General features: G+C 39.9%; 1 protein-coding gene across 4 annotated transcripts in view; it reads right to left on the reverse strand.

Moving 5' to 3' along the window:
• Positions 1-3,496: 3,496 nt before the first annotated feature.
• sh3gl2a (SH3 domain containing GRB2 like 2a, endophilin A1) overlaps positions 3,497-14,210 on the reverse strand; it is a 30,243-nt gene continuing 19,529 nt past the window's right edge. The window contains exons 2-10 of one of the 4 annotated variants that reach the window (XM_058641313.1): positions 11,935-12,003; positions 11,752-11,824; positions 10,984-11,127; positions 10,700-10,833; positions 10,458-10,616; positions 9,517-9,620; positions 9,317-9,432; positions 6,078-6,089; positions 3,497-5,970 (exon numbers count right to left, since the gene is read on the reverse strand). In XM_058641313.1, coding sequence (XP_058497296.1) covers positions 5,777-5,970; positions 6,078-6,089; positions 9,317-9,432; positions 9,517-9,620; positions 10,458-10,616; positions 10,700-10,833; positions 10,984-11,127; positions 11,752-11,824; positions 11,935-12,003 — 1,005 coding nt within the window. In that variant the 3' untranslated portion in view covers positions 3,497-5,776. The other 3 variants (XM_058641317.1, XM_058641315.1, XM_058641316.1) reach the window with 3 other exon arrangements.

The following is a 14,210-nucleotide window of genomic DNA, read 5'->3' on the forward strand; positions in this document are numbered from 1 at the left end:
GTAAGTATTTGTACTTTGTTATATTACAAAACTCTGCGTGTGTGTGTGTGTGTGTGTGAATGAGTGATGGAGTATTCATGTATTCTTGTCTGGACGCGGATATGTTTGCACCCTTTCCAACCGAAGGCCTTTTTGTGTGGAGTTTGCATTTCTCCCCACGTGTGCGTGGGTTTTCTCCGGGTACTCCAGTTTGCTCCCACTGTCCAAAAACCTGCAGAGGTTAATGAGACACTGTGTGTGAATGTGAGAGTGCATGGTTGTTTGTCTCTGTGTGTTGGCCCTGTGATGGACTGGCGACCTGTCCAGGGCGTACCCCAACATTACATACTGCATATTTCAAGGTGAAATCACCCGGTTAAAAAATAGAGATCAGGAAAGATACAGAGAGTCTTGTTTGTAATTCACCAGTCAAGAGAATGGATTATCTGCAGAGCAGAACAGCTCGATAGACTGGCAGAAAGCTGGCATGCTTCCATAACAGTGTTTCATAGGAGACGCCCTGCATCCACACAATGCACCTATACACATGACAGTTCCAGGTTCTATAAATTGCAGTCATCATAAGTGTTTGCAGACTTTTCTGCAGACTGCAACTTGTCAAACAAAGTGGAAGCTGTGTCTATATTTGCTGTGATCAGTGGAGCGACAGGCCCGAGGGTGTGTGACTGTGCGTGTGACAAACTCTGATGCTATATTCAAAAGGCCTGACTGACTTAGTCTGCTGCAGCACGATACAGCAGTTCCCCCCCCAACCCCTGTGCTGGATCGCTCACAACTCACCTCCAACCCAGTGTGTGTTCATGTTAGTGTGTGAGTTCAACTCCACACAGAGAACGGGCGTAGTCAGATTGACTGGTGATGAGAGATGATGGGTGTGGTCCAAAAGATGTCGCTGCTGTTGTTGTTGTTGTCACATTGTTGAATAACTGGTGCAAATTGTGCTCAGCTCAATATGATATGATATTTTTAATTTCCTTGCATGTCACATCTGTTAAAAGCTGATTTTCCCTGTTTTTACTGGATTTTTTGACCCTTTATTGGTTTTTATTATTTCTGTGGTTTTTTGAAGGAGAGAATTTTGTTTTTTTTCTTTTTGGTGACGCCTCTGTCTCAAATGGGCAGTAATGCCTCTGTTTACCTGATTTTAGTTTCATTTGTTGTCATACATATACATACATATATGTATGTATATGTATATATATGTATATATATATACGGCCAGCATTGTGAAATTAAATAAATGATGTATATACAGTATATATGTGTGTGTAGTATATACATATGTAAATATGTGTATATACCGTATACATATATACACATCTACAGTACATAAACCATATGATATCATGGAACGTGGTGTCAATGATGATGATGACGTCTCAATGACGTTTGAGACATTTTATTTAAAGTTAAAATAAATTCCTCCGTGATAACAGTCAAACGTCCACTGTATTTTTACAGTAAAATGAGAAACAATTTGCTTTTAACTTACGTGACATGCCTCTAATAACATGCAATGAAATAAAATATGAACGTGTTGAATGATGACACACATATGTATTGACAATGGTGTAAATATTATGCAGTTGTCCTCTGCCAATGTTAATGTTAATGTTTTATTTATAGCTTTTGGCACAAAGGAAGCTGCAATAATGCAATAAGGCTTCTGCACCAGGTTCCCAGGTGGCAGCGTGCAAGTCTGTGTCCACTGGTGTCACTTCATGTGAGTCACTTGTGAGAAATGTGATGTGTTGCCTGGATGACAGAGACACTGGAACACTAGCATGATAGGATGTCTGACCTGTATTTCCACGTGCTGCACATGAAAAACAATAAAATGCCACATGAAAAAAACAAAAAAACAAGGTAACACAAAACATCAGAGATGGTGGAGGCACTCAAGAGGACACTCACACTGGCAGTCAAAATAATACAAAATAAAACAAGTGTCGGGCAAATTTGTGAAGTCACGTACCCCAAACAATCTGGATCATGAGCATCTGCTGTAGCACCAGGAGGTGAGGATCCACATCTGTATTTATTTGCTGGTCAAGTTCAATGTAATGGGCGTGACTGTGTGTGTTCAACCGACACCTGTCGTCCTGAAAACACCTGCTACAAATGTCTTACTGCATTGTCATACTTTCTCTATGATGGTGTCTGAATGTCTCCAGAGACGCAGACAGGTTGTTGTCGCTCAGCTTGTTGTATCATTACAAACTGATGGATCACCAACAAAGAAAAGGACACGATCACACATATCCAGAGGGGAATTGGTAATGAGTCTCTCTTGCCTCAGTGACACTGAAACAGAGATGTTTCTAGGATCTCTGCGGGTCTGAGGGATATTGGGAGTAAGTAATAATAATAATAATAATAGTAAACTGTTGTCTGTAGTTTACGTATGACCTGGTGTCATTGCTGAGCAGTTGTATCAGTTGTGTGTCAGGGCTCTGCGTACGCTGTAGTGGACAAGGATCCCAGGATCTAGACGAGAGTAGAAATACTCAGTGATACTTTCTTCTCTCCTCTCTGGTCATGACGTTCCTGCATGCCTCATGACTGTCAATGTCAATGTCAATGTCAATGTCAATGTCGCGTCTTCCTGACGTCTGACTACCTACGAGGACAGATGGTTTGAACCGTTGCTCACTTGGGTAATGCTGTTTAAAAAAAGGTGGAAATGTTGATATTTTTTTACCCTGCGGTGTTTCCCAAGGTCAAAGGGACGATGACTTGAATCAAGTCCTTGAAGGGTGGATTATTGTGACTTGTAAGTGATCATGCATGCAGACATTTGAGCCCAACCTCCAATGGTGTCATCATATACTCTCCATCGCTCCTCTCCAGAACCAGCAAATATTTGCCTTTAGTTTTCTGTTTTACTCCACAACATCATATATTCACGCACACACACCCACGTGCACACTTACACAACTGATACCACCGATTAACCACATCTCGTTCCAACGTGTTGTTTATTATCATTATTATGTTTTTTTTCTGTATTCATTTTGCGGCCGTTCCCGCGTAATGACAATCTGCAGTAACTGAGCAAGTTTACTTGTATAATTGATTTATTGTTTTTACCACAGCTCGAATAAACACAACAAACAACAGTTAAAATAACCTACCTGTTACAATGTTGTGACTGTTTAGTGTACTTACTTATTTGTTCAAGTTGTACAGTTTATATAGTTAATTGTATGACTTTAATATACCCAAAGCAACAATAATAACAATAACAATAATAATAATATTTTTTGTCATCAGAAAAAAATCTGTCAGAATTTAAAATCAAAAAAGTCAAATTTGGTTTCTTGCAAGATTGAACCAGGAGAATAAATAATGATAATGACTGTCTGTTGTTGTGTTTGCTGAGCTTAATCTCAGAGGTGTTATGCAGTAAAACATCTGCTCAGGTTATTAATATTGTTTCTACTTAATATACTTTTATTTGGAAGGGGGGGTACATGCAAATATATCAAGGCAATAATCATTTCTCCGTATTTATTTTTGAATAAATTACATTGACTTATCACATTTGTTTTTCTTTACATCAAGCATACAGTCTTAAAACCCAGTGCAAGAATCAAATAACAGAAAATCAAACAATTCAAAGACAATCATGTGTAGCACAGAGAACCCCCTCCCTTTCTGTTGCGTCTGGGTAATATACTGTATATATACATCTATCCTGCATGTGTATACTTTTGTCACATTTACAAAAATAAGATACGTTACTGTAGATGCGCGACTATACACACAAAGGTGAAAACAAAACACAAAAGCTGTACAGTCCTCATTGAGGGCAAAGATACACACGATTGTTAAAAAACAGTTCAAAGAAAAAAGAAGGAAGGAACTGGATCACCTTAAAAAAATAAATACATGACCTCTTCAAACGGATTCTTCCCCAGCCAGAGTTTACTGCTCCCTTAAAATCATAAACACACGTAACATGGGTTATCTGTTGATTTTGGATCATTATTGTTTAGACAGTATATCTTACATACCTCAGCAGCAGAGGTCCTCTGCAACCCCATCCATATGCAGTACATGTACAGTATGCAAACCCAATTCACATCCCTCCCCCAAAATACACACACACACACACACACACACACACACACACTACATTACTACAAGATGTCCAAAAAAATCAAAAATACTGCTGCACGATGATTCTGCAGGAGGGTTAATACGTTGTTGACATTGCAGAGGGTGAAACGTCAGGGTTAAAGCGGCCACTACAGCTGACCTCAGCTGACCTCAGCTGACCTCAGCTGACCAAATAATAAATGAGGCTTGTTTGATTGATCAGCTAAAGACGGGAAACGAGATCCGCACAATACTGCATACGAGCAAAGCTTTGGGGAATATCTAAGAGTTTTACTGAGGTCTGATATGACATGGAGAAGAAATAAAAGCAATGGCTTTGTGTCGACGTCAGAAAAGGTGGGTTTTCAGTGTAAATTGCATAATTATAAGAATAAGAAATTTCCACTGAAAATAAATGATTTCTCAATAAAATCTGCCATTTGTGCGTTCCTTTGTCCTTGTCAGAAACTATTGCAAACAGTATTGTTGACTACGTCTAACTAGTTCTCTTAATCAGTGGCTTATTGACAGCTAAACTACAGAATACTACTTGGACTAATAGGAATGCAGCAAAAAGAGCAGCAGCTCCAGAGAAAACAGCATTTTAATCCTATTTAGTTATTATATCACAATACATCAATCATTTGTCACACAAGTTTCTCATAAAGTACACGTTGGAGCATTGAAACGTATGCACCGTAGTTTTCTTACATCACTTTTCAACTTTAAAACTTGTGTGTTTTGCAAATCATGTCACCACTTCACTAATAACCGGCTCAGATATTTATTGTCACATACTTAAGAACACAGTTTCACTCTCCCCTCGATAAAAAGAACAAAGGACTAGAGATTACAAGATTGCTTCACGATTTTGCATCGAACAGGTTCACTGACACCTCGCTGTTTGAGTTACTTCAGGTTTTTGTAGGTAACTTTGGTATCTAAATCACATATGACAGGTCATGCGTGTACATGTTTGTCCATGTTTTAAAAAAAATTACAATGAGTACAAGAAGTTTTTGACTAAAAACACTGAGGAATTAAAAAGTGAACAGGATGACAGGAGTGCCCTGAACATGCCATAAGACGACAAGAGTTAAAAAAGAGGAATACAACGACGAAAACTAACGTATACCTTTTTAAAAAATAAAATAAAATATATCTATATAAGCTTAAAACTTTAACACTTAAAAATCATGCTTGACCTAGAACCTCTAACAAACATGAAGCACGTGGAGCTTTTTTTTTTTCCATAGTATGTGAGAAAAAACTGGACTAAAACTCTACTGTCATGTTTTCCACATGATATAGTGAATGAGAGGAACTGTGAATCTGCAAAGTTGTTCTGATAAACTGATGATGGACTGACAGCGAACTCAAAAAGAGACAAAAGCCAGGACAGAAGACTGTGGAAGCCTGAAGGAACCTCCTGGGATCAGGGGAAGCAACAACAACATTATTTTTAATGCTCAAATGGTGAATACTTGCTTTAAACTGTTATCATTCTTGTTCACATCTTTACTGTGTTGTTGCTGTTTTGACTCCTTTGAAGTGGAGCGCAGGTGGTAAGTAGGAATGTTTAGGAAAAAGGTTAGTGGGAATACTGCAGGAGGGAACTCGAGGCTAGGATTTGTTTTGTCACTGTTGCAGACATAGCTGAAGTAGTAGTGACGCCCTAGGGCAGCGGCACCAGGATATCCACATAGTTGATTGGGAAGAAGCCAGAGTTGCCCTGCAGCATCCCCTCGTACCAGTTTTCATCGATCTTATTGGTCAGAGTGATGATGTCGCCCTCCTTGAAGCCGAGCTCGCCTTCATTCTCAGGGTCAAAATCATACAGAGCACGACAGCAGGGCTGGTCCATCGGGGCTGCAGAGGAACACAGACGGTTACAGAGATGAGAGAAAGATCGTGAGCGAGATAAGATGCTGCATAGGATTCATAATGATCACAAGAAAAGCTTGTCAAAGGCTCACCTGGAGACCTGGCTGAGAGTGGGGGAAGAAACGAAAAGAAAAGAAATGAAAGGAAGAAGCAGATTGGAAGAGAAAAAGAGAAAAGAGACATCATCGTCATTTTTTGCAATTATAACTGAACTGTGTGTCAAAAAGAACTACTTAAACATTTGGAGCACATATTCTGACACTTCATTATTGCCCCCTCTGACTGTTGTGGGAAGAAAAGTTACTGTTTTCTGTCCTCAGGGGGCAGTAATGAGTCCATAATGACTCAGCACAATACAGTTAGGGACAGAAAAAAAGAAAAAGAAGTCAGGTGGCCAAGTGATGTTAAGATCTAAGAGATTAATGCCTGATGGGAAGAGCCGTGTCTTTGCTTTTACAAAAATCTGGACCATTTGCTGGACATAAAATGGACGCAGTCTTCTCGGTTGGAAGTAGCAGTTAGTCACCAGGGGGTAAACAAAAGAACTATGTTTGAATAGAAGGGTATTCACTTCTAGATATTACCCTACCTCTCACTTTTATCTTAACTTTTCATTCATTGTCAGTTTTGTAAATGATGCTAAAACACGGCTCACATGAGTGGACACCAGTGTGACTGTTCAGGCCAATATGTGCCTATAGTTGCACGTGTTCATTTCTGCTTGCAAAAAATGTCATGGCGACGGTCAAATCGTGAATCTTAACAGGAGTTCTGTTCTGCAACCGGAAGATGGCGTCCATTTTTTATCCACAGGACTCACTGTCCCATGCAGGGGACAGTGAGTCCTTATGCCCATAAGAGGGCATAAGGAAACAGCCATAAGAACCCATAAGAACTCACTGATTTACAGGTTATACTGTGTGTTGTTTTGTTCAGTGACAAAACAACATTTCACTAAGTGTGATGAACATGATTGTGTAGATGAACACAAGGCAAATACTGCTGCAAATACTGCTGCAAATACTGCTGCAAATACTGCTGTAAATACTGCTGTAAATACTGCTGTAAATACTGCTGCAAATACTGCTGTAAATACTGTTGTAAATACTGCTGTAAATACTGCTGTAAATACTGCTGCAAATACTGCTGTAAATACTGCTGCAAATACTGCTGCAAATACTGCTGCAAATACTGCTGCAAATACTGCTGTAAATACTGCTGCAAATACTGCTGTAAATACTGCTGCAAATACTGCTGCAAATACTGTTGTAAATACTGCTGTAAATACTGCTGCACTCGCGTGTCCAACACAACAGAGTTAAACACGACGAGAGGTCGTTATCAAACTGTGGCAGAACAAATAAGAACATGACGGTGACTTTGGACAGAGCATTTTCTGTTTCATAAGTAGAAACTTTTCTTAGTTGTTTCCATTCAGGGACACTAAGCATGTGCATGTGCAGTTACACAAAGTATAACTAACAAGAAACAACAATGATGACAAGTAGTTTTTTGACGACTGACAATGAGATGATGACTCACTGCTGATAGTCGCGTCATTATGGCTGATAAGAACTTCTCTATTTAGTTGTCTAACTAAAATGGGGCCATCAGTGTTTTTTTGTGTGTTTTTTTAATATACTCGGGCTCTAAAACTTCGAGGTAGTGTTGACAACAGGAGCAGAATTTACGTTTTATAAAACAAAATGGAGTGATATGGATGAAGCCTAGAAGTACAAATGAATTATTCCTTTAGCATTAAAATAATGAATCATTTCTTTAAGGAGGAAAAACAGCGATTAGACAGACACAGCACTGCAGGTGAGCTATACTGTGAATACAAAATAAAGACAAAACATCACTCACATGAAAGACAGACAGACAGACAGACAGACAGACAGACAGACAGACAGAAAGAAAGAAAGAAAGAAAGAGAAAGAAAGACAGAAACAGAAAAAGAAAAAGAAAAAGAAAAAGAAAAAGAAAAAGAAAAAAACCGAAGCATCTATTTTGGATAAGAGTGTTGAAGAGATGTTTGCTTCTCTTCCCGAGTCATGTTTGCTCACCTGGAGATCTTGCTGCAAAGGGAAAATGAGAAAACAATATTAAGCAATTTCCCTCAACATTTTAGTAATAACCTTTTTAGATGGACAAATGATGAATTTGGAAGAAGGTGGCGTAAATAATAAGGCAAGAAGAAACACAAATTGAAATAGAGGTGGAGAAACAGGAGGATAAGACAGGCTGAACGACTGATGACAGAAAACAAATGCTCGTCCACTGTTTATTGATTTACTGAATATTGTTTGTGTACAGTGAGTGGACAACACTTGTGTTTCTGTTCTTTGTGTCTGTTAAACACAGAAACTCTGTTACAACAACAACAACAACAAAAAAAACATGATAAAAAAAAGATGAAATGATGGAGGAAATATTGTTGTTATCTCTCCAGGATTTACTTGACCTCACTGCAAAGAGAAAACAACATGAGGGAGGAGGGAGGGAGGGAGGCAGGGAGGGAGGAGAGGGAGGAGAGATGTGACGACCATGGTTTAGATGCTGAGGAAATAAAATGATGATGAACATATAGACACAGAAAAAGAAAATCCTCGACAAGTTTGACCTGGCTCACCTGGAGACCTCGCCCCTACAAGAACACAAGGAAACAAGGAAACAAGGAGAAGAGTGCAGTATTATAGAGTGTATGTATTTATATTTGATCAGTTTATCAGGTAATAAGTTAAATGTTGGAGAAAGAGCCGGAAAAAAGAAAGATACACGGTGCAAGTGGAAAGCAGTGTTGCCTCACAGCAGGAAGGTCACTGGTTCAAATCCCAGGTTGACCCAGGGCCTTTCTGCATGGAGTTTGCATGTTGTCCACATGTAGATCTGGGTTCTCCAGTTTCTTCCCACAGTTCAAAAACATGCAGGTTAAATGAATGCCAAGAATTAATTATATTCTTCCCACTGTTTCCTTAAATAATCACCTCTCCACGTGATTGTTAGTGTATTATATATGTTGGAGGCTTTTTGCTGTGACACATCTGCACTAAATCGTGTAGCTCGATATTAAGAAAGAAAGTGAATGTGTCATTTACTGTAACTTTATCATGAGAATTTATGGTCAAAATTAAAAACACAGGGAGGAAAAAAACCATGAATGAATAGAAACAGGCTAGAAATGATCCTTTTAAGGTAAATACTCCTCCATGTTGTACTGTTGTGTCCAAATCACAACCCAATGAGTGACTGTAACATATTTCCAGAACTAGGACCAGGACTAGTCTCTGAACATGTCTGTGAACACTGAGCTTTATATTCTGGGTCTCACCTGGAGAACGAGCACTGTGGATGCCTCCATTGTGGTTCTCACTGATGGAAAAGTCCAGAGACGTGCGGGGTTTAGGAGTGAATTCTTTCCTCGGTTTGTTGGAGGTGTCCCTTATCCTGCAATGAGGAAAACACAGACTTAGATGAAGGTTAACCACGTTCTTCTCACTCACACAACACTGAAGCACCTTTTGTACTAACCGTTCGTCGAGGTTACTGGAGAGCTGTGTGAGGATCTCCGCAGCCCGGCTGTGGTACTGGACCTGAGCATGGACCAACGCAGCGAGCTGGCTCACCTGTTCAATCTGTTCATACACACAGAAGCAGCACAGGATGAAGCACTCACTGACTCCACTGGTATATGATTGCATCCTAAATCCCCACTCACTCACTCACTCAGTCACTCAGTCAGTCAGGCCAGCACAGTTTCCTCTGCAGGGACGTTTCTCATTTACCCGGGATTTTGAAAAACATCAGCATGTTTCCACCAAAACTACCTGGGGAAAACTTCCCTCAACCCTCAAGCTTTCATCGAAATAAGTTCCTTCTCGCTACAATGGACATTTCATATGACCAGGAACTCTAGACGCTAGAGGGTGTGCTAAGAGGAACCCTGATTTTGCAGCCCAACTTTAAAAGAAGATGAAGAAAGAAGAACTTATTCGTTCGGTCATTTAAAAAAAAGGAACATACACAGATTACCAGGTAAATAAATTCCTTGTAATTAAAGTTCCTGGAAATAATTGGTAAAAAAGGATCTTATGTTTGGGACGCACCACAGTCACTGACCAACAATCATAACCCAAAGATCTGACTGACTAACATGAAACAATGATAAAGTACATTTTTGAAAAGGTTTATAAAATACTGAACAATCATTCATTCATTCATTCATCACAACTCTGTCGTGTCCTGGAAAGTTTTAGTGTGTGGGAGTTTTGCAGCACTTTGACCTTGAGCTTCAAGTAAACAAAGCTTTGTCCATTCTAAGCGTCTATAGAAGCTAAGGTGATGAGTCTTACTGTCAGTTGTTTCAGGTGATTATACACTAATGAAAATGACCAGTTGACTTTAATGTTTCATGTTATTGTGAAGATGAAGGTTTCCACACTGTAAAAGTGTCCTAAAGTGTCGCTGCTTACGTCACTCTCCAACAGGTGGAACATGCTCTGCTCGGCGATCTCCTTGGAGTCATCGAACTTCTCCAGTGCTTGTTTGATCTCGTCGTCTGTCACTTTGCCCTGGCGTTTCTTCTTGTAGTCAAAATCCAGACGACGACCCTGCATCTTCTTCAGGTGATGCTGAACAAAAGAACCCTCAAACTTTAGATGGTTTAGGTTATCGCTGTTTCCCTCAAGTGTTTGTCAAACGTCTGCGCACGTACCTGAATCTCCTTGAGATCTTTTTCGTGGAGGTTCTGCATCGGATCGATGAAGTTCTGTTTGACCTCCATGTCCAGAGCATCTTTGACCTCTCCCAGCTCACGCATGGCTTCCCCAGCATCAATGAGAGCAGTTCCTGGGGGAGGGGGACAATAAACATGTATAACATTTCAAAATCTGTCTACAGCAGTTATTAATGCCATTGATATTAAAGGACATTTTAGGCATCTCAATTATATAGAGAAGAGACTTGTTACTGTAAACTACATCTCCTTTTTTAACTCACCAAAGTTAGAGTCCTCTCCAAGCTCCTTGCCAAATCGTTGCATGGTCTCTCCCAGTGTGGTCTCCGTCTGGATGTAGCCCGGCCCTTTCTCCTGTCCCCGCATACGGGACATGGAGCTCATCATGCTCATCTTGGCTCGTGTGGCTGTGAAGACAGAAGACACTAATGAAGTCAAAGTGTTCAGTCACGTCTCAGAACTTGTGACCCTGGGGGGCGTGAGAGGCAGATAAATGAATAAATAAATATTATCAGGTTCACAATAGTATTTAAATGCCTTATATGGACACCCTGGGTGTGTGTTTATATGTCACATATTCAGGCTTTAAAAAAAAAGTATGTTGTTGAGTCAAAGTTGTGATTCCCTTTATATCACATGTTTAGTAGTTTAGATATAAAGTAGCAATAATTGTGCAGAAATCACAAAATAGAGCGTTCTCTTTGTTCATAAAAACAAGCCAAGTGAACTTTGGACTGTGACGTATATTCAAATTTCACAAATTAAATCCGATTTTAAACATTTTGAGTACTTTTTGCTCAGGTGTATTTATATAGTTAGTGAAAGTATTATTTTTTTTAGGTTGTGCTGAAAAAAGGATATAAGACACTCTATGTTGCACATTCTTATAACCTCTGTATAGCGTCTTTGAGTGTCCAGAAAAGCGCTATATAAATATGATATGTGATATTATTATTATTATTCTAATAATATACTGTATGTTTGCGCTGTGTTGTTGTTGTTGTTAAACTATAGCCTTTGCTTCATGTCACCTGGGTTTGGCTGCAGATACTCAGTGGTCTTGGTTATTATGTCCATCACTGCCCGAGCGGTGGTGTCCACCCGCTGTAACCCACACAGAAACAGATTTGATTATACATTTGATTTGATATGGATTGATTTGTCGTCATTCTCAGCAAGATAATGATGGGAATAAGAACAGAGGCTGATCCTGCCTTTTCCATTTCAGTGAAGTCCACATCGAGCTTTGTTCCCTCTGCTCCTCCCACTTTCTCACTCACTTTCTGCAAAGCAAACACAAACATGTCAAGTCTTCAGCGTCACACACTGTTCCTTCAAGAGGTTCTTCAGATGGAGGAAAAACAGTCTGTAAAATGACCCGATCACAATTAAAATAATGTCAACCACACAAATATCAGCTTGACCTTGTGCTTCATCATCACAACACCTTCATCCTGCAGTATGAAAAGTATTACGTGTGTGTGTGTGTGTGTGTGTGTGTGTGTGTCTTCCACAGGAAAAGTTCCCACACAACGTTGTTTCATTAAAATGAGGCATTGTGTCCTTGTGACTGTTTGTCTGCAGGTTACACTGCAGCTATGATGTGAGCATTTTCAAATGGATTCAATTATTCATTTATTAGAAAACAAAAATGGAGAAAGGTCAGGGAAATAAACCAAAGCGTCTCAGGTTCAGACAAATGCATCTCAGTATATAAGAATGTAATGTTTGGCCTTGGTAACTTCAGACACGGCACAGATTCATGTATATAAGTGCAGAAACAGCGACTCCTGATAATATTTCCAGCTCTGAGCTGTGATGTAACCACACGCCTCGAGGGTGCAGCAATCTGACACAACAAGGCCAGACACAGACTTTACAGAGGAGAACGGCACAAAACATGACTCATAAAACACTGTGGGTGCACGTCTCGGACAGGTTAAGTGAAGTTTATTCTTTTCTTTACGCTGGTTTATAGGATCTTTGAGTTTATATGGAAATGAGCGCAGGGCTTGTAATGAGATGCCCTTCTCCCGGGGTAAAGGACAGACGGTTGATTTGTGACGGGGAGGAGCACCAGGGTTTATACGACTCTGCCACGTGACGGGCGTTTGTGCACGCTAAGACTTACGGGGGGAAAAGTGCTCTATGACTCATTTTAACAACGTCTCCTCTGGTGCCACGTGTGAAGCAGCTTAATATTCTTACAGCTAAGCAAAATCTAAAACACACGCACACACACACACACACACACACACACACACACACGCATGCACGCACACACACACACACACTCACGCACACACATGCACGCACGCACGCACGCACGCACACACACACACACACACACACGCAAAATCTAGCAGCGAGCCTTTTCCAACCATTAGTTTCACCTACACATCTCACTACTATGTCTCCAAATCCTCCTGGAGCTGGTTGCCATGGAGACTGGTATCTGCCCGTGCCGGCATGTCATGTATACTATCTCTAACTTCCTGTTACTTCTTCATCACGTCCTGATTTCTCTCCCTTCAAACCTGATGATCTAAGAACAGGGACAAAGGCGGGACTGAGTGCTCGGGTCACAGCTGTGCCACCGTGTGTCGTGCATCCAAGCTTTATGATCCCAGAGTGTACACCTTGTTTTACAGCTGGGATACATCACGCCTGGCCATACGTACAACTACTAACACACAACTACACAGTGTTCATACACAACAACAAAGCCGACTCAGCAGATCTGTGAGCATGACAGTACATCAGTCCAGTAACGGCTGTACGTGATGACACTGTCGTTATCTTTGGTGCCACTAGAGACGAGTAACATCAATGTTTCTTCTACGGTGTGAAATTAAAATGAATGTTTTCCTGATTTATCACTTTTGATTTTATTTTACTACTTTAAGATTGTGATGAGTTAAAGCTGCGGTGTCATACTCATTAGAATTCACTATAACTAGTGAAACAACAACTCTTTTTCCCATATTTTTGGTTTTAAATTTACTGAAGTATCTTTTTACAGAACAACATGAAATTCTTGAGGAAAATAAGTTATTATAACATTTAACATTATGCATAAGTTTACCATTGGCACTTGTTACAGAACATTCAGTCACAGGTATCTGGAATTATTATTATTATTAGATATTTTCACAAACTCATCCTGCGGGCCGGATTGGACCCTCCGGTGGGCCGGTTCTGGCCCGCAGGTCTTATGTTTGACACCCCTGCTTTTTAAAACATACATTAGTAGTTTTTTAGGATGAGAAGAGGTTAAGTTAAGTTTGGGAACCATCATAATCTTAAACACATCAGCTGAACTGGAATTCAAAGATATACTAATGCTGTGTATGCTAATGTACGCTAATGTCTGACTTTATCTTCTGAATAATTCATTGTTTGTTTTATTTGACAATAAAAAAAATCCACTGAGCGTTTCCCTGAAGAACTGATTAAATTCATTGACCAATCACTTCAGCCTGATCACTAA

This window comes from Solea solea, chromosome 10 (genome assembly GCF_958295425.1).
Source record: "Solea solea chromosome 10, fSolSol10.1, whole genome shotgun sequence".
Lineage (NCBI taxonomy): Eukaryota > Metazoa > Chordata > Actinopteri > Pleuronectiformes > Soleidae > Solea > Solea solea.